At 37.1% G+C, this 18,025-nt stretch overlaps 2 protein-coding genes across 6 annotated transcripts; one reads left to right on the top strand and one right to left on the bottom strand.

The window, feature by feature from the left end:
* The first annotated feature begins 811 nt into the window (after positions 1-811).
* mtm (phosphatidylinositol-3-phosphate phosphatase) lies at positions 812-6,765 on the top strand. Of its 5 annotated transcripts, XM_069134719.1 has the most exons (12): positions 812-1,476; positions 1,689-1,794; positions 1,930-2,301; positions 3,126-3,328; positions 3,558-3,674; positions 4,115-4,567; positions 4,655-5,102; positions 5,272-5,447; positions 5,542-5,649; positions 5,753-5,937; positions 6,036-6,240; positions 6,381-6,765. In XM_069134719.1, exons 4-12 carry the CDS (start codon positions 3,203-3,205, stop codon positions 6,531-6,533), a joined length of 1,971 nt encoding a protein of 656 aa, XP_068990820.1. In that variant the 5' UTR covers positions 812-1,476; positions 1,689-1,794; positions 1,930-2,301; positions 3,126-3,202; the 3' UTR covers positions 6,534-6,765. The 5 variants fall into 5 exon arrangements, with proteins under 5 accessions (XP_068990820.1, XP_046473643.1, XP_046473644.1 ...); XM_046617687.2 differs by having other exon boundaries at positions 812-1,794; positions 3,081-3,328; XM_046617688.2 differs by lacking the exon at positions 1,930-2,301 and having other exon boundaries at positions 812-1,794.
* A 675-nt stretch (positions 6,766-7,440) lies between these two features.
* Positions 7,441-12,666, bottom strand: LOC124214924 (nose resistant to fluoxetine protein 6-like). Its single transcript, XM_046617680.2, has 13 exons — positions 11,950-12,666; positions 11,216-11,460; positions 10,936-11,129; positions 10,725-10,840; positions 10,373-10,600; positions 10,020-10,236; positions 9,597-9,762; positions 9,283-9,362; positions 9,070-9,165; positions 8,421-8,550; positions 8,041-8,215; positions 7,818-7,960; positions 7,441-7,684 (listed from the first exon to the last, which is right to left on the bottom strand). The coding sequence occupies exons 1-13, from the start codon at positions 12,164-12,166 to the stop codon at positions 7,559-7,561; spliced, it is 2,133 nt and encodes a 710-aa protein (XP_046473636.1). The 5' UTR covers positions 12,167-12,666; the 3' UTR covers positions 7,441-7,558.
* Positions 12,667-18,025: the final 5,359 nt, after the last annotated feature.

The following is an 18,025-nucleotide window of genomic DNA, read 5'->3' as shown; positions in this document are numbered from 1 at the left end:
CCTTGCGTGATAAGTCATTTATTCGGTTGGACCTAACATCTTTAAATTGTTAATAGGGATTTTTCAATTGGCAAAAATATTTTGCAATAATACCCAAGGTGAAATTAATTTTTCAAAAATATTTCGTCAGTGTGTGGATTAGGTACACGCGATACGCTCGATGGGAATGGATATATAAATCATATAATAGAAATAATTCAAACATCGATCAATTCCACCGTTTGGAGATACTCTGATTCGCCCGATTCGCAATTCTGTATGTAGTACCTGTGGCGTGAGAAGATTGTGAGAACGTGAGGCGGTGAGCAGTCTCGACAATAAGCCGATTTGAGATAGGTAGTGCTAACGAGATCCGGGTGGAGGGGAACCCCTACAATACTGACCTAATCGCATTTGTTACCGGCTTGATGTACATACATGTACAATGTGCACATCGGCGGAAATCGCTACGTATGAGAATGTTGTATTACGACCAGAAACGGGTCATGGCTCAATCAAGCCGCGTTTTACTCCATTTTAATATGTCAAATTGTATGTATGTACTTCTAAACCGGTCAGCATCTGTCATGCAGCGGTTCGCTGGTACAATTATGTAAGTCAATCTAGGCTGTTATTTTTCGAACAAATAAACACAGAGCAGTTTCAAAGGCTTCCGAAACAAAAATATATATGAGCATATTTCTTAAATTTTTTTTAATGGCATTTTATCACCCTCGATTTAATGTGAAGAAAGAAGAAATTTTATTTTGCATGCTGTCGTGTCCTGTGTGGTTTCTGGTAATATTTCGTGATAGCGGCAATACCCATTTTAAACTGACTCCGTGTAGTCATTTGACTGAAAGTAGACGTTGAAAATCAACTTTGTACATTTCAAAAATAATCACGACACGTGATATACTGTGTACGATTGCAGACAGGACGCCGGATTAACTATCACAGTTAATTGTTCATAGCGTTGGAGCTTATAACATGCTTATCCACTTCCGCGTGGTACAAGCAGAATATTTCTGAAAGTATAATCCTGCCGCGGAAGTAATGTATTCTTTTTGTCAAGGTGATCTCCGAGATACTGAGTCGCGTTTTTGCGATACCCCGCGCGGACGGCTTAGAATAGAATCACAATCCCATTGTTCGTTGAAGTAATACATATTCAAATTCCCTTGGTTCTTAGAAATTAGAATATAATATATCTCACGTTGTATAACATGATCCATCACCTTTGTAACCAAAATCTGCATATGTATACGTATAGCTACGGATATTAATATACGTCGCCGCCATACGTATACATAATATCACTATTCATATTTAGAATTTCCAGTGTAATCTATACATTCTGTAACGTTCAGAGGTGTCAAAGATCGCGGAAATTGTATGCGATAGTCTAATGACCGGTGATCCGCGCTTAACAATTTAAAATAGGTGTATCTGTTCCAATATTGAACCTACACTGTTACTTATGAATTTTGAAAACAGGTTCAATCATGTTATTACTTTCGCATAAAATTAATTTGTTATAAACTAATGAAATTATTACGAATTTTAATTAATTTAATTTATTTTATTGATCATCAAAATTTCCGAGAATTTTGTAGTAGAAATTCTGGATTATTCGTTTTTTTTTTTTTGGCAAGATTAGTCGGTTTAAAAATGCATCTTCGTCTAATATAAACTTTTCGGATCATTAGGCTTAGCAAAACTAATTGAGCCTCTGCAGTACAAAGTATATACATGAACAGTGGGAATTGTGAACAAATCTGAAGGTTTCTCAAAGCACAATTACGTAAGACAAAGGTCATATCGAAATATTCTTAATTGCTTATTAAAAGATAGTGTTCGTAACGATTAAAATATGCACAATCTTTCAATTTTAAACTGTTTTACAACTGAATGATTCTCCTGATAAATGAGATTTTTTAATTGATTTAGACTGGTTTCAGAAAGTCTGAAGTATTCCTTATATTTTTCAATTCCAAAAACTAAGTTATTTCGGAACACAACTTCAACCCGAATTGTCAAAAGATTGGAATCAATATCCACACAAATAAACCGCAAGACTGCTGATTGTTTGAAAACGTTGACACAGCAAAGCATACTTTTTCAAACTTTAACCGTGCTTGAAACAAATTTGAATATATTTGAATACATCAGTGAATTGCGCATGGAATACAGTTTAGCAGGTGTCGCCATCTGCATTTTGGCGTGAACTTAAATTCCAGCATGGCCGCTTCTGTCAAACACAAATCGAACTGTCAGGCCGATTCACCATAAAAATTGTCGATGTGACCACGCTTTGTGGAGGTTAGTTCTATCGTGATGCAGTTTTTAACCGTTTTGTTAAAACTCTTTACTATTTTCCATTATGAACCACGAATACCCGTTAATTATTGTGGGTGTGGCTTTTGCCGATCTTAAATACCCGCGCCTCACTCGTCATGTGAGCAATGCTTGACTGATTCAGACGTTTAATGTTTTCGACTATATAATTTATGACAATTCACACATGCGATATCGGTAACGTTTAACATATGTTAAATTTTTCTCAGACAATTCATTCATATTGGCAATACTAAACAATTCTCATACTTGAAGAGATCCTAACGTCACTCGAATCACAGATATTAGAATACTGCTTACCGCGGTAGAGAATCTTGCGCGCTAGATTTTTAAGTTTCTAGATATAATGCTGTGTATTATCTAAAACCACTTCTGTTAGTCTTTCGTAACAATATTAGTTTTGTGTAAAATCAGTGAAATTCACTAAAATAGTTTTTACAGACGAGATTCTTGGCCTCTAAAGAACATTGCATTGTTCACAATGGAACGTGAAAACATTGTAACGCCTGTACAAGAATCAAAAAATATGTACGAAAAACTCGCTCATCAATATTGCACATTCAATGAAAATTCAACACAATTTCAAGTCTCAAAACTTCATGCGACTATAACTTCTCCACAAATCAGAGTCCAATACCCAAAAGTTGGAGAGCCTGCTCCCGATCCCCCGTCATCAGAGACTCTTGAACACATACTTCCTTCCATCTCCCTCGAAACGATACAAGAAGATCAATCTTTTACAGATGCTGACGATATTCAAAAATTAACTGATATCACTGCCCCTACAGATTTGAGGGACACCTTAGATGCACCTAACATCAGTTCTATTATTTTGGAGATAGTGGATGCCATACTTGCTACAAGCATGGAAAAAAGAAGTAGTGCCGAGCTCTTGAATATTGAAAAAAACAATTCAAAGAATGCAAGTTCAGATTCTCTTAATTCGGACAGTAAAAGCAGCTCACTCAACTCCAAAATTGGACAAGAGTCGGTAAGACATTCGCATTACCATTTTATTGTAATGAACAAATAGATGCCGCATATGAATCAAAATGTTGATGGCAATGAATTAATGTGAAAAAAACTGCAACTGTGTATATATTTCTACTTTTAGTCTAAATTGAAAAAAATTTGATACTTGTATTTTGAATTTCGATTTTTGCCTGACTTTGTCGCAATGAAATTGAGTATACAAAGTACGATGCCTTTTGCGACTATAGGAATGTTGGGATAAGGCATCGCACTCAAAAAGCTTTTCAACAAGCTCGACGTCAACAGATAATAATATCGTTTCTGCTTTAGAAACAAAGAAAGAAACTCAAGAGCAACGGAGTGAGGTATTGATACAGATAGTTGATATCCGTGCTAATGAATGCTTTTCATTGATGTTGCACATTGTGCAAGAAGCAATTTAATTTTTTCTACAAATCTCTTTATTACTCAGTCGTCCGTCAATAATGTCATTGTTCACGTGTTTTTCATTTGAGTAACGCATGATATCATTATTGCAATATAATTTCAATTTCTTCTGTATTTCGTTATTATTCCTTGCGACGTCTTGGGGATGATAAAATTAAGACTAGTAATGGAATTATACTATTTTTTCCATCACATTTATATCAAGCTGTATAAAATTCAATTCATTTGTTCGTTTTTTTTGAAAGTAGGTAGACAAATTTTCCGTGTAACGGTGTAAGCTTTCATTTTCAAGTAGACTTGAATTGATATTTATCGGGACATCTTCTGTCAGATATCTAAATTACCATAATTTTTTCAGAATTTGTCTGGTAGCGACACGGGACCACCGCTGTTCAGTGGGGAACACGTGCATGGACAAGCACGCGAAGTTACATACCTTTGCCCATATTCAGGTCCTGCGAGAGGTATACTTAGTGTAACGAATTACAAGTTATATTTTAAAAGTATAGATCGAGAAACGCCTTACGTGGTCGAAGTACCTTTGGGTGTTGTCAGTCGAATCGAAAAAGTTGGAGGTGCGTCCAGTAGAGGAGAAAATTCCTATGGGATTGAAGTCTTCTGTAAAGATATGAGAAACCTGAAGTTTGCGCACAAGCAGGAAAATCACTCCAGACGAAATGTATTTGAGAAATTGCAACAGTACTCGTTTCCGCTTTCGCACAAGCTGCCACTTTTTGCTTTCCAGTATTCCGAGACATTTTCAGAAAATGGCTGGAACGTTTACGAACCAATCGCCGAACTCAAGAGAATGGTAACGTCGTCATGTTTTTCGCATTTGTTGAATTACAGTAGAAAGAAAATATTCTGATATTCTTTTCGGTAATATACAATGTTTCAGGGAGTTAACAACGATATGTGGAAAATATCAAAAATAAATGACACCTATTCGTTGTGCGATAGCTACCCAGCCGTATGGGCAGTACCAGCTGCGGCAACTGACGAAGATTTGCAGGCTGCTGCGGCATTTCGTAGCCGTGGTAGATTGCCCGTTCTTTCTTGGATTCATCCGGAGAGTCAAGCTACTATAACACGGTGTGCGCAACCGCTAGTCGGCGTTGGTGGAAAAAGGAGTCGTGAGGATGAAAGATACGTTCAACTTATAATGGACGCGAATGCTCAAAGTCATAAACTTTTTATCATGGATGCCCGGCCTAGTGCCAATGCAATCGCCAACAAGGCAAAGGGGGGCGGTTACGAAAGCGAAGATGCGTACCAAAATGCAGAGCTTGTCTTTCTAGACATACACAACATTCACGTAATGAGGGAGAGTTTGCGAAAGTTGAAGGGTCTGTTTACACGTATTGATTTCTTGTGCTGTGTCAAACATTTTGCTGATAAAACATTTCCAAACGTACCTCTAAATAATTATTCGAATTTAAAATTCATTACTCCTCATAACCTGCCATTTTTCCTAGACATTCATGTAATAATCTAGCAATACTTGTTACTTTTCAGAATTGTGTTTTCCGGTAATTGACGAAACGAGATGGCTCTCTGGTATAGAATCGACGTATTGGCTGAAACACATTAAATGCATATTAGCTGGCGCTTTGCGGATAGTTGACAAAGTAGAAAATCACAAAACGTCAGTATTGGTCCACTGTTCTGATGGTTGGGATAGAACTCCCCAGGTAATGTGCCTATTAGATGCATGAAGATTAAAAAAAAATACACCAGTTCATATTAAATTTCTGCTACTGTAATTTACTTTATTTCATGTCACAGCTTACGGCATTAGCAATGTTGATGCTGGATCCATACTACCGAACAATTCGAGGCTTTGAAGTCCTCGTAGAAAAGGAATGGCTTAGCTTTGGACACAAGTTTCAACAAGTAGGTATTTTTATTCCGTAAATTACTGGAACAAATATCTGAACATCTCTTAAATATGCAACCGTCTTATTCCCCTATTCTGTTTTCTCTTTTACTTTTTTAGAGAATCGGCCATGGAGACGAGCATCACAGTGATGCCGATAGGTCTCCAGTATTTCTACAGTTCATAGACTGCGTCTGGCAAATATATCAGCAATTTCCTAATGCATTTCAATTCAATGAACACTTTTTAATTACCATACTGGACCATCTTTACTCATGTAGATTCGGTACCTTCCTTTTCAACAGGTAACTGTAGATATTTGTGTTTCTTCACATGTGTCACTGTCATTCGTACCTACATTACACTTTGATTGACCGAGATTATTGTGATTGACTCTTTACAGCGATCGAGAAAGGGTTCAAGAGCAGCTAAAACAAAGAACAGTATCACTCTGGTCGTACACTAACAGTCAACTATCTTTATACCAAAATCCACTGTACTGGGCAGGTCCACTGCATCAGTTAGTACTAATGCCAATTGCCAGTATGAGGCATATCAAATTATGGAAACGTCTTTACTGCAGGTGGAATCCCAGTATGAGGCAACAGGTAATTTCAAGCATTGGCAATTAATCGATGAGTAAATTATATGTCTTTTTCTTGTCCGTATTGCGGAAGTTTGAAAGATCAACCTATAGTTCTTAAGGTCTAGATAAAATGCGATTTTAATATCTTGTACAAATCTTTAGGACCCTGTATATCAACGCACGCGGGAACTTCTCATCCAAAAAGAGCAACTCGAAAAGAAGGTGGAAGAATGTCGTCGTGAACAAGCGACACGCGCGAATAGATCGCTCACATCACCAGCACCTCCAAGAATACATTCTCCAGTTCACTCATAATCCACCACCTAACTTTCCTTTCCTCCATCACAATTTTTTAAACGATTCTTACGCTTCAACTACCTTCTTCATGAAATACTGAACCTCTGCACACAATGGTGTGAGATATACACATGGAACTACCACTTTGACTGATACCCATAGTGGCCAATTTTCAATCTTTAAATTCAACTCTGACATCTAACTTTGTATAAAGTACGCGTTAATAAATAATAAATTGTAGCTATTCAAACGTTTTATAACATCGCAATATTCCAGCGAGTTCCAACAGGAGGAATAAGTGTGTCTATGATGAATCCATTCAGCCCAAAACCAATTTAATTCGGTAGGTGTTCGCATAGGAGAGACTGGGGCTGGATGGCGAACACGAAAAATTTCGAAGTGGTAAACAATACCGAGGTAGAAAAAGATACACATAAGAAATAAGTTTGTAGATGGAACTTTTTCACGATACCCCCGAAACTCTACAACATTTGTCTAAGATGTTCAACCGTTTCACTTGAGATACAATATCCTGTACTTGAATACATACGAATTTAGAATGGCGTCAAAATTGAAAATGAAATATTACGTACCAATTCTAGGTAAATTATGAATTTTTTTCAAGCTAGAACCAACTTTCATCCTAACCCGTCAAGACGTTTTCCCGGTATTCATAATACAAAATTTTCTGCATACAAACATAAACGCATGTTAGAAAATGCTAAGCAATAGTCGTTTATGTGTGATGAAACGTGTTTTGAAATAAAAGAGAATTTTTTTTGCAAGGTGAAGTTTTTCGCAGTGATAAATACAATAGGTGGTCCGTTTTAGGATTGTGCCTAAATATTATTGTTTACCCTTCCGGATTATTTCAATCTTGGTACAATGATGTTTATAGATCTTGCATAATGTTGGTTTTTTTTCAATTTTTTATTATAAACAATCTAGCATCCGACGAAAAATTAGACTTTCATAAAAATAATAATATTTAACATTAAATTATACAATGTATGTACATAAAACAAAAGCCAACGATAGAATTGTCATCTTTTTCGTACCATAAATGCGGTTAGCATTCTCATCAATAGCACAATGGGAGTTTCAAACAGCAATGACAATGCATAAGCACAGAAGTACGTGATGACGAAGTTCCCGAACAACAGCGTGGCCTTGAAAAACAAATCACAATGTTGCAAATTGAATAGATTTTCCTTATCCATTATTATCCAGATCTACGTGTGTGCGATAACTTATTTTTTTTAGATACACTTTTTCCCAGAACTGAATCACACGTCTACTCACGATAGGCAGAAAATCCACGTGTATCGGCGTTTCTGCATGAAGATACACCGAATTGATGAGAAATGGATTCAAGAGATATGCGCAGTATGTCAGCCTGCTCAGCGGTACAAAACCCTTGTATGAAAGGATTTTGTTGACGATTCCTAACAAAAACAAAAATTCAGAGTTACGTTGCTATATCTAAATCGTTCAACTCTATGTTCAATTGATTTGACGTAGTTACCGCCATGATTGGTGCTGCAGGCTATTACAAGCCATGCAATCCCTACGGCCCATACGGTTCTGCTCAGGGCAACGTAAAAGGCTGACGTTAGGACGGAAATGTGTCTCTCCCACAAACCAAAGAGGACTAAAATGTTGCACGAACTGCCAAGGCACCAACCCAGGACGATGTTTCTCTGCAAGTTTTAAGTTTAGTGTCCATTACCCATCGTGTCACTTCTCGGATCATCTGGTGTAACGACGAGTAATACTCGAATGCTGAATACTCGAGGTAACGAACATTAACGGATTAATTCCGGGTGAGATGGCCATAGGTGAGGTGTAAACTACGGCCATCTCACCCGGAATCATCCTATTTGTACGGCTTTGCTCAAAACTCACCTTCTTAACGTCCAGTTTCTTGTTCAATTTTATCAATATATATGCCGTCGCAACTCCGATTATGTGAGGTCCGATTCTCGTCCAAGGTGGATCATATAAAATTTCTAACGTGTTAAACTGCGCGTCCATTCTGTACAAACAAAAAAAAATCTCATTTTCCAGGGGAAGTTTTGGAGCTTTTTCGATTGATGTTTATTCAAGAGATACTAAAATATTGAATATTTTCACATTTTTCGTTTACCAAACCTGTTTTTCATATCGAATAAAACGAGGCTCAAAAATTTGAATTGAAACGTAATTGAAACAAATAAAATCGTGCTGATCGGTTTCGTCACTTTTTTTATCAGTTAAAGTAGTTGGTCAAAAATTAATGTATATTCGAACCTGTATAACACCACGAATTCATAGCTAACTACCGAATTTTATTTTCGCTGATTCATAAGTATTTTACGGACGTCTGTTTAGTATCACCGTGATTGAACGACACGGTTTTACGTGTGATACACGAAACTTTTACCCAGCGATATGCTACAGTTTATTTGTATTATCATACTATTAAATTGAAGCTTAAACGGTCTCCTGATCACATGGGAACATATATTTATGGAGTAAACGAAAAACGATCTTGTTGAGTCAGGTATACACTTACGTTGGCACATATTCGTGAATATATGAAATGTATCCGGTTAAAACTGTGGAGGAAATCAGAAGAGATATCAGCACGCCAACTGCCGTGTAGAAAAATCTGTAACGTAAATGATGCTCATTATTTTCAAACCAAAGTGTAACATTTATACTGATCTAACAAAGCATTTTCATCCAGATTATTTATCTTGAAAAATACATTATTTATACCACTTACACTGACGATAAAATCAACGTGAACGTTGCAATGATGAAAAACTGCATGTCATTCGACAAGTACCAGCTCCATGACATGCACTGTGACATAAAAATTTTTAAGAATGTGTTATTGAAAACCATAAACGGTATTACCCGATGGATAAAGTACCTTCGAATTACCAAGCGTGAGCAGAAGGGTGATAAAAATTAAGATACAAATTTTACGTTTAGTTTTGCATCGGCTAATGCGAAATTTAATCGCGTATCATGATCAATTCTTTACAAGAGACTATAATGGGTGCGGAATAATATGTAAGCGTGCTTATTTCATACCATTGTTTCTCTGCCGAAAAGATTGTTGATGTACAGGATATTTCGCCACCAATACTTGGCGCAAACTTCTTGCGGCCTTTCCGTCATGTAGAATTGTGATGTCTTTCCGTACCAACCAGCATTTATTTGTAATAAACCTAATACCATCATGTATGCTGGAGTCAGCCTGCAAGGTTTCATCTTACAATTATTTAATGTCAATGATAACGGGAATATCCAAATTTATTTAACAAAACCGGTATAGTCAATTCAAGTTTTTTTTTTCAGCATTCAAAATTATTTACACTATGGTTTTCCAAGACGCGCCGATACGAAAAACAAAAAAAAGGCTCGCTTGTATATTCGTGAAAGGGAATCTAATCTTACAGTTCACAATCCGTATGTTCTCCGTTCATGCAGAAAATATTACTTACGAATGCTCACCTAATGAATCTTTTCAGAATAATAAGGACAAAGTGATTCACTTTGCCTACATGAACGACCGACTTGTCATCCGCTTTCTTGCCTTTGTTGGAGTTCAAATACAAGTAAGAGACTAAAAATCCACTCATGAAGAAGAACGTGTCAACTGACAAAGTTGAGTTGCTTATTACCTGGACTGCAAATCCTTCAGCCTTCCGCCATGCCCACGGCTTATTATCTATAATTAACAAGCTTACAGATATGGATTGTCGTTGGATGCAAATGGAATGAAAAATCATGTTATCTTGTAAATTGCCTTGAAACACGAATCGCATCTAATTCTGATGATATAAAGTGACGGAAGAACGACTCACCGGCGTAATCAGCCATGTAAAAAATCGTGTGTATCATGATAATCCACATCATTCCCAAAAATCTAAGACCATGAATCACAGGTACGGCTTCAGAGCTCAATTTTGTATCAAGTATGATCTTTGTGTTGGTATAACACGAAAAGCACAGTATAAATTTTGCTATGGTAGTCTGTTTGAATTCTGGAAGAACAACCGCAGACTCTGTCGTGTTTGCCGTTTTTTTCTCATCTGTAACACAGGTTTGAAATAAATAGATATTTCGAGTGAGAATATTCGTGGCTCCACGGCGCAGGAAGAACTCTTGCATTTAAATACATGGCCATATTGGTAGCATACGTGGAAATCGACTTACAGCAGCACTCGTTGTTATGCAAAGATATTTTTTGGGCCTGAATCTGCTTTTGATGGACGAGTACATCGTAAGTTGTTCCGACAATTACCATTCCAATAGTGAGGACTAGAAGTATTCTGAGAAGGGAGACTTGTGAAAAATTACAGTACTTTCATCACCACAATACGGAAATCCATCGTGAAGTGCGTGACTATTAGAAAATGCTACTCACGCAACAAGAATTATTTTTCCATCCACCAGCCATTGATGATCGTCATTGAGATCTCTGACTTCCGCCAACTTGAAATCGGCAGAGTACAGATTTCCAGCCAGAAGCGTTCTTTCTTGGAATATCTTCGTCAAAATCAGACTCAACTCTTTCGACGAACAAGACGCCGGCAGACACAGTCCCAACGTGATTAGATCCTGGAAAAAGAAACGGATGAACGCGAACCGTAAGAGAAACAAATTGGTTGTTGTATTTATGGTTCGGAACAAATTAAGGTACTTACTTCGTTCGGCAATCTGACGTGATACTGAAGAGTGCTGTTGTGGTGGAAATGTGTGACAAAGTAGTTGAGCGGAAACGGTGGATATTCCTGTTCCGGATCGCGGTACTTGGAGTTATTTCGAAGTTCCCCGTCCGCGATGATCAACGGATTCGTATTGGACGCATCTTCGCACTGGCTTCTGCTTCCCAGCCAATAATTATTGCCGTAAATGAAACCTGGTTTGGCCGCCCCGCTGGAGTCCAGCACTGTGTGTCAAATTGTGATTTCTGTTACTTGTTTTTCAATTATTATTCACGTTACTCGGTACACCATACTTCTGACTGAATCTACAACCATATTTGTAGAAATTTAACTACGATGACACTCCGAGATTTTATCAAACGACCAACACTTGAATGTCCAGGTATAAGAATTGGTTGAGTGATTGCATGAAATGAAAGTAATTCAGGCGTGTGCATCTATGATATTATACTATATGTGTAATATTATAGGTATACATAGTGGAAGAAATGATTTAGTATTGCGAGGCAAAGAAAATTCAACGGCATTCCGTATAGAGCCGGGTAGATGAAGCTGACAATGAGTGCGTTACGAGACACCGCGGGCTGTGTTATTATGTGAAATTCAACGTATTACGTCTGGCTCATTTGTTTACGAATCAAGCTGATTATGATTTTGCTCTCGTCCTGGCAAGGTATCTGGATTTCATGTCACATAGAATTGATTATACTAACTTTTCAGCGCCCATAGCTTGCGTTGATCAACGGCTGTCCTGAAGATTTCCAGTTCTTCATGACACAAGCTGGAATTTAGCAAGCTACCTTTCAGCGCGATGGCGTAAGCCGGAAGCGTTCGCTCCATTGTTTCCGATGTCGCTGATATGTTTTCGACGCACATGGTGGTTAAAAGTGTTAAATACAACGCGATACTGCACATATTTAACAGTGCCATATTGGCTTACTAACGGAGCGTGTATTTTATTTTTCGTTTACAATTTTACGAGGGTTCGATTTGTCGCTAAAGACACGATGAAAGAGAGCTTTGTTTAGTGATCAATCTGTGTTGTAAAATAATCGATAAGCGGGGATGTCAGTAATGATTCTTGAATTAATCACGGAGGTTTACTTCCTAAAATTATAAGAGATAACACGTCAACTCGCGATCTTAAGAAGTTTCACTTGTGCTACGAATTTAAATAATATTCAAAAACCATCCCGCGCAGGAAAATTTACCATCAGTTGATTTATAGCGTTATAGCGGCGAACTAGAGCGCGAAAAATGAACCTTTCCGATCGTTTCTATTGTCGGAATAATTCACTCGATTGCAGACCCTAACCACAGAGGTGTGAGAAAGAAACCCACGAAATTCGGCCAAGGTACCGAGCGTCTAAGCAAGGACTGATGCCGCAGAATTCTTTGCAGAATCCAAGAGAAAACAGCGCCGAGATCTGGTGGGGTCAACACTGGTCCTCACTCGGGGCGCGTACGTTTATATATTTGCGTCATCCTCGAAAGAAGTGGTTTAGTAATTTCCAAACACTGTTTATTTGTAGGGTAACCCGGGGCAGAACGGGATACCCCCCTTATCTTCTTAGTAAAACACCTCCATTTATCAGAACCGTCACTAATTTTGTTTGTTACTTACTAGGTAACGTAAGCATCCATTGTTTCATATTCAGTCTTACGTTACAAGTCGGTACCGAAAATTTCCTACATTCACGCACCAACCTCGTATGAAACACGTGACCTTTGTTTAAAGATAAGTGATATTTCGTATACGACATAATTTCAAGTAGTCAATATATTCAATATAGAGGGTCTCAACAATCTTATCACATCATTATTCCGACCATTTATTCCAACCGTACCGCTTTTTAAATAAATAAGCTAAAAGCGCGCGCCGTGGTGGAACGGCGAGGGGCGAAGGGCCTTCTGTGAAGGGCTACTTTGGCGAAAATTTTCTGCGCCAAACTACGAAAATGTTCCAACTGACGTAAAAAACTTTGGTCGTGGTCGTTTTCTGCGTCATTTGGAACGCTTTCGTAGCTTGGCGTAGAAAATTTTTCCCAGGGTATATTCGACTTCTGATGAATGCTGGATTTCTTGTTCTTAGTGCCAAAAGTTGGTCCCACAACTCATGCGTAGGTGTGGGCAGCGAAGATGACGAATCCGAATCAATTCACCACATCTAGCCTATTTCAATTAATATTAAACAGTCAACCCCGTTTGGCCACGCATATGAGGCGGAACGGGGTAAACGCTCTTTTATCCATTAACGGTATGCCAAAAAGGTCCTATCGATAAATACTCCATATGCCGTGTGACGTGTTTATCAAAATAACGAGAAATCCTTTTTTTAAGAGATCGTCAAGTTTTTTCCATGTCAGAACCATCGTATAGCTTGAAACATCCGGAACCGCGTTCCATCCCAGGTTCCCTAATTACGCAACTCTACACGATAAATTCGATTCCCACTTCTTCTCGCTTAATTCGATTTTGGTATCTTTGTATTAGATTTATAGTAAGCATGAAGAAAACTCATCATTATATTTGCGGCTTCGTGTACTCACAATTTTATTGCAGCTGAAACACACATACAACTTTCTAAATTTATAGTAAGCATAACGATGTTATTTTACTCAACGGTTGTGCCAAGCTTGCGTATCAATTTTATCAAATGCAGACTGCATACGGTAGTCTTCGAAATGAATTACTGGTATTGTTGGTTTTACACTTGACCTTAAGCCGCGAATAGCTTCCTACATTTAATGCTGTTTTTTAAACCAAGTAGGATTACGGTAAACAAACGTAGACACGTTTTCCGCATTTTATTAGCATTTCAAAACAACTAAATAAAATGCTTCAATACTCATTTCTCCCGGTGTATGTATTGCAACGTCAAGTGACTGCGCATGGATGAGGAACAAAATTTTAGTTCGTAATTCATTTTTATAAAACTACAGTAGTTTGCAACTTGGAGGAATCTCATACTTTTGAAAAAATCCTGATCTCGGAAAAAACCAATTCAAAGATTCATTTGAATGAATGGAATCGCAAATTTCTTCGATTATATTGGCATTATGAAAACCTAATTTACTATCGAATAGATCAAATTATAGTAGAGTGTACAAGTTACATCTTTTCTCTTATGTAGCTTTTCATTTTTGAATTACTTCTTCTAACTCTGCTCATAATACACGTGTATGCGAGATTGGACATTGTTTCTGAGGTTATTAATTACCGTTTGTCTTGTCAATTTTCTAATTCCGCTAAGAAAGTTCAATATTTTCCATGAATAAGAAATAGTTATAGATTTTAATCACATTTTTGAAAATTGAGTTTCCATCAGGCATCAATTTCTTAAGTCCTTATAGAGCTATTCTGACTATTTTCAAGGCAATGTCTTAGTGCCTGTCTATCTGTTTGTGTGTGGTTAAGCGTGTGTGTAAATACTTTATGACTCGTACGAATTTACATATTCAGATCTGCTTTGCAGCATTTAGAAGGGCTAACTAAAACTTATATTTTGTAGAAATTTGAAATCAATCAGTTAAGGATATTTCGAGTTATTTTGAAAACAAAATTGTGCAAAGAGAGTTTTTTTGATTATTCTGGAAAACTACTCTACAAAACTTGAAAAAACCATGTCAATTGTGGTAAAATTTGGTGTGAAATTTAGAAAATAACATAATGACCAATTTCCCCGAATAATTTATAATATAGGTACGCATCCAACTGATTCGAAAATTATAAAAAATTTTTATCGTCAGTGAAGAATTTAAAAAACAACCGTTTTTTCGAATATTCCATCACCTCACAGTCAGATCGAATAAAATTCATGCAAATTTTTTTCCACATAACCTGTTTTCATGGCCTTCTTGATTATTTCATTCTACCAAGACTGATCTGGAATGTAAATTGGAGAATTGCTTACTTGTTAATTAATTTCAATTTTTTGGATTTTTTCATTTCTGAGTGAGAAAAAACCATTTTTTATACTCGATGACCTCGAAAATACCAGTGTACAAGGAAGTATTTTCGAGTTCGGAGACGTCGAAGATGAATTAAAAATAATATCATCGAACTCTATAAGCTCAAAAGCAGCAGAAAGTTTTTAGGCCGGCAGACAGAGTCAACCGTTTTCCAGATTTTCAATTTTAACTCAATATCCTCATGGTGGTACTGAAATAATATGAAAGAGGAAATTTGAATTTGCAATGCAATAAAAATATATGTGTTTTCTTTTCTCCGTGTGCATTATTTCGTTAATACACGTTACTTGTTAAAAAATTTATCGGCCTACTCCTAAGAAATCTGTAAATCCGTCACTGCAGTGAATGCTAGATTGGAAAAAAAAACTTTTATGTCTAGGCGCGCCACTGTATTTATATGGACAGCACTTTTTGGAATGCAAATAACTTTGAATGCAGTGTTTTACACGTTGAAAGAAAATTTGCCAAAAAAATATACACATAAATCGAACAGGTCTCCGTCCGTATCATTACCCAATGCATCAAAATTTTTTGTCTCCTATTCGAATTCTATTTTACCATAACAGCTTACGGACCACTTATAGTTTCCGTCTAGTCTTCGACAAAAAGGCATGCATATATAATGTATTTTGATGAAACACACGAAAAAAGTCATTACAAACTTCTCCACGTTCGGGTTTCATCGTAACATTTTTCGAAATTTTAGATATTTTTTCCTCAAATATCTTTGCAAATTTTTATTCTCCACAAGTTTTTTAAGCGCGCTCTTTAGTTGGTAGGTACATAATTTCTCTTAAAGGTCAATATGATAATTAATACAGTATATACGTAACTCTTTATTATTTTATGTTAATAATGGCTGAATTAGATAAATCTCCTAATCTAGCTGCATTCCGTGTGATCAATAAAAATGTAGACTGTCTGATCAATTTATCTACTATATGTATATTACGTATAATTGTTTGTAGAAGAGGGTACGAATGAGCCTAAAGGGTAGAACGTTAACTTTGCTATCCATCCATTTGTGTTTCAGTCAGTAAAAACTTTCAACAAGTTGCAGAAACAGAAGTAAATGTGACAGAATGTAAAATTCGCTGAATTCTAATCCTGTTTTCAATTTTTAAGTACGACTTCAAGCGATTTCAAACTGAGAACTGATTGTGAGCGAGAACTGATCTGAGAACGATCTTTGTACGCTCCTAGTCTGTTCACGGATGAAAGAAAACGCGAGTATGCGAGGAAAGGAATACTTCCAGCATAACAGCGAAGATACTGTCCGAATTTTGAGTATACTTTTGAATGGACAACTATCATCAATTGTTGGTGATCGAAGTTTAAACAATCGAAATTAGAAAACATCACAAGTACATTGAAAGTACCGAGTTTGAAATCTTCAGTATGATATTTTTCGAGTCCGCGAATTTACGCAATAAGGCATCTATCACGCAACGCATCCTGCCTGTTACACAATAAATTTTCTCTTCAATTATATTACACGTATTTACTTCACTCTGTAGAGTCGATTCAAGATCCGTTGGTTTATTGCAAAAAGAGGCAGATCGACTGTCTTATTATTTCACATACGAAATTACTGATTATAGAGCTTCTGCGAAAAGGTATAATTCCGTCATAAAAGTGCCTGTAGAAATCCAAATGTTAAACATATCGAATCAAGATTCATGCTAACGAATCACCGCCAAGAACTATTTATTTGGCCCAGCTTTTTGTTTGTTCCATGGTGTAGTATCTCCAGAACCAGTGAACATTTTCCAATAAATTTTCCAAGATTGGATATCCCGCACGAATGAGCTTGGTTAGTAAATTTTATTAAAATCTACAATAAATATATAGAAATGTGTAAAGATGTAGATATTCAAGGCACACGAAAACAAAACAATTTCGAATACAGGTGATGAGAGAAATTAATGACACTGTAGACAGGGCGGCTAGGTGGTCTAGTGGAGTAAGTCTCCGGTAAAGCATCTCTAGATACCGGATTCGATTCCTGGCTCCGTCGTTAATTTTTCAACTCACCTGAAGATTTTCGAAATTGTACTCTTTCTACTAGTACTTTACGCATCAAGTAACGTAAGCCAGGGAATGGCGATAAATGTGCGCGCGAGCCGGAGACAAGTCCGGAGCTCGCACGTGAGTCACCGTTTCCCGGTTTCGACCTCGATTACATGCAACATTTTTTATCATTAATGCGTTAAAAACAAGTTTTGATGCCCGTAACAAGAGCCTGAAATGACCTGCAACGCCGACTGTGCATCAGACCCAGGAAGTAAGAGGTGAGGAAAGGAATCTCGACACAACAAAAGTGGTTCTGATTTTATAGTAGACTAATCGGGTACAAGATCTGGCCGTTCAAGGTGTACTTGTGGATTTATTTGACGGATATCAGACGTCTGTGGCTGGCACGGATCCCCGAATATCGCCTGTAGTTTTGAACTTGGTTTGTTTCGCTTCCATATCCATTCACGGATAAGATTGCTAAATGTAATGAACAAATAGATGCCGCATATGAAAAAAAATATTGGTGGAAACGAATGAATGTGAAAAAAACTGTAACGGTGTATATATTTCTACTTTTAGTCTAAACTGAAAAAATTTTGATACTTGTATTTTGAATTTCGATTTTTGCCTGACTTTGTCATAATGAAATTGAGTATACAAAGTACGGTGCCTTTTGCGACTATAGGAATGTTGGGATAAGGCATCGCACTTAACTTATAATGGACGCGAATGCTCAAACGCGCCTGTTGTATTCTTAACCGCCCAGGTGATGTGCGCGTTAGAAACGTGAAGATTTAAAAAA

This window comes from Neodiprion pinetum, chromosome 3 (genome assembly GCF_021155775.2).
Source record: "Neodiprion pinetum isolate iyNeoPine1 chromosome 3, iyNeoPine1.2, whole genome shotgun sequence".
NCBI lineage: Eukaryota > Metazoa > Arthropoda > Insecta > Hymenoptera > Diprionidae > Neodiprion > Neodiprion pinetum.
This window is presented reverse-complemented; position numbering and strand designations above follow the sequence as displayed.

Coding starts and splice junctions, on each gene's coding strand:
- mtm (XM_046617685.2), top strand. CDS start 2,490: ATGACAATTCACACATGCGATATCG. Junction 3,675..4,114: donor CTCAAGAGCAACGGAGTGAG/GTATTGATACAG, acceptor TAATTTTTTCAG/AATTTGTCTGGTAGCGACAC. Junction 4,568..4,654: donor TCGCCGAACTCAAGAGAATG/GTAACGTCGTCA, acceptor ACAATGTTTCAG/GGAGTTAACAACGATATGTG.
- LOC124214924 (XM_046617680.2), bottom strand. CDS start 12,166: ATGGCACTGTTAAATATGTGCAGTATCGCGTTGTATTTAACACTTTTA. Junction 10,237..10,372: donor TTACATGGCTGATTACGCCG/GTGAGTCGTTCT, acceptor TGTTAATTATAG/ATAATAAGCCGTGGGCATGG. Junction 7,685..7,817: donor ACGTGGATTTTCTGCCTATC/GTGAGTAGACGT, acceptor TTGTTTTTCAAG/GCCACGCTGTTGTTCGGGAA.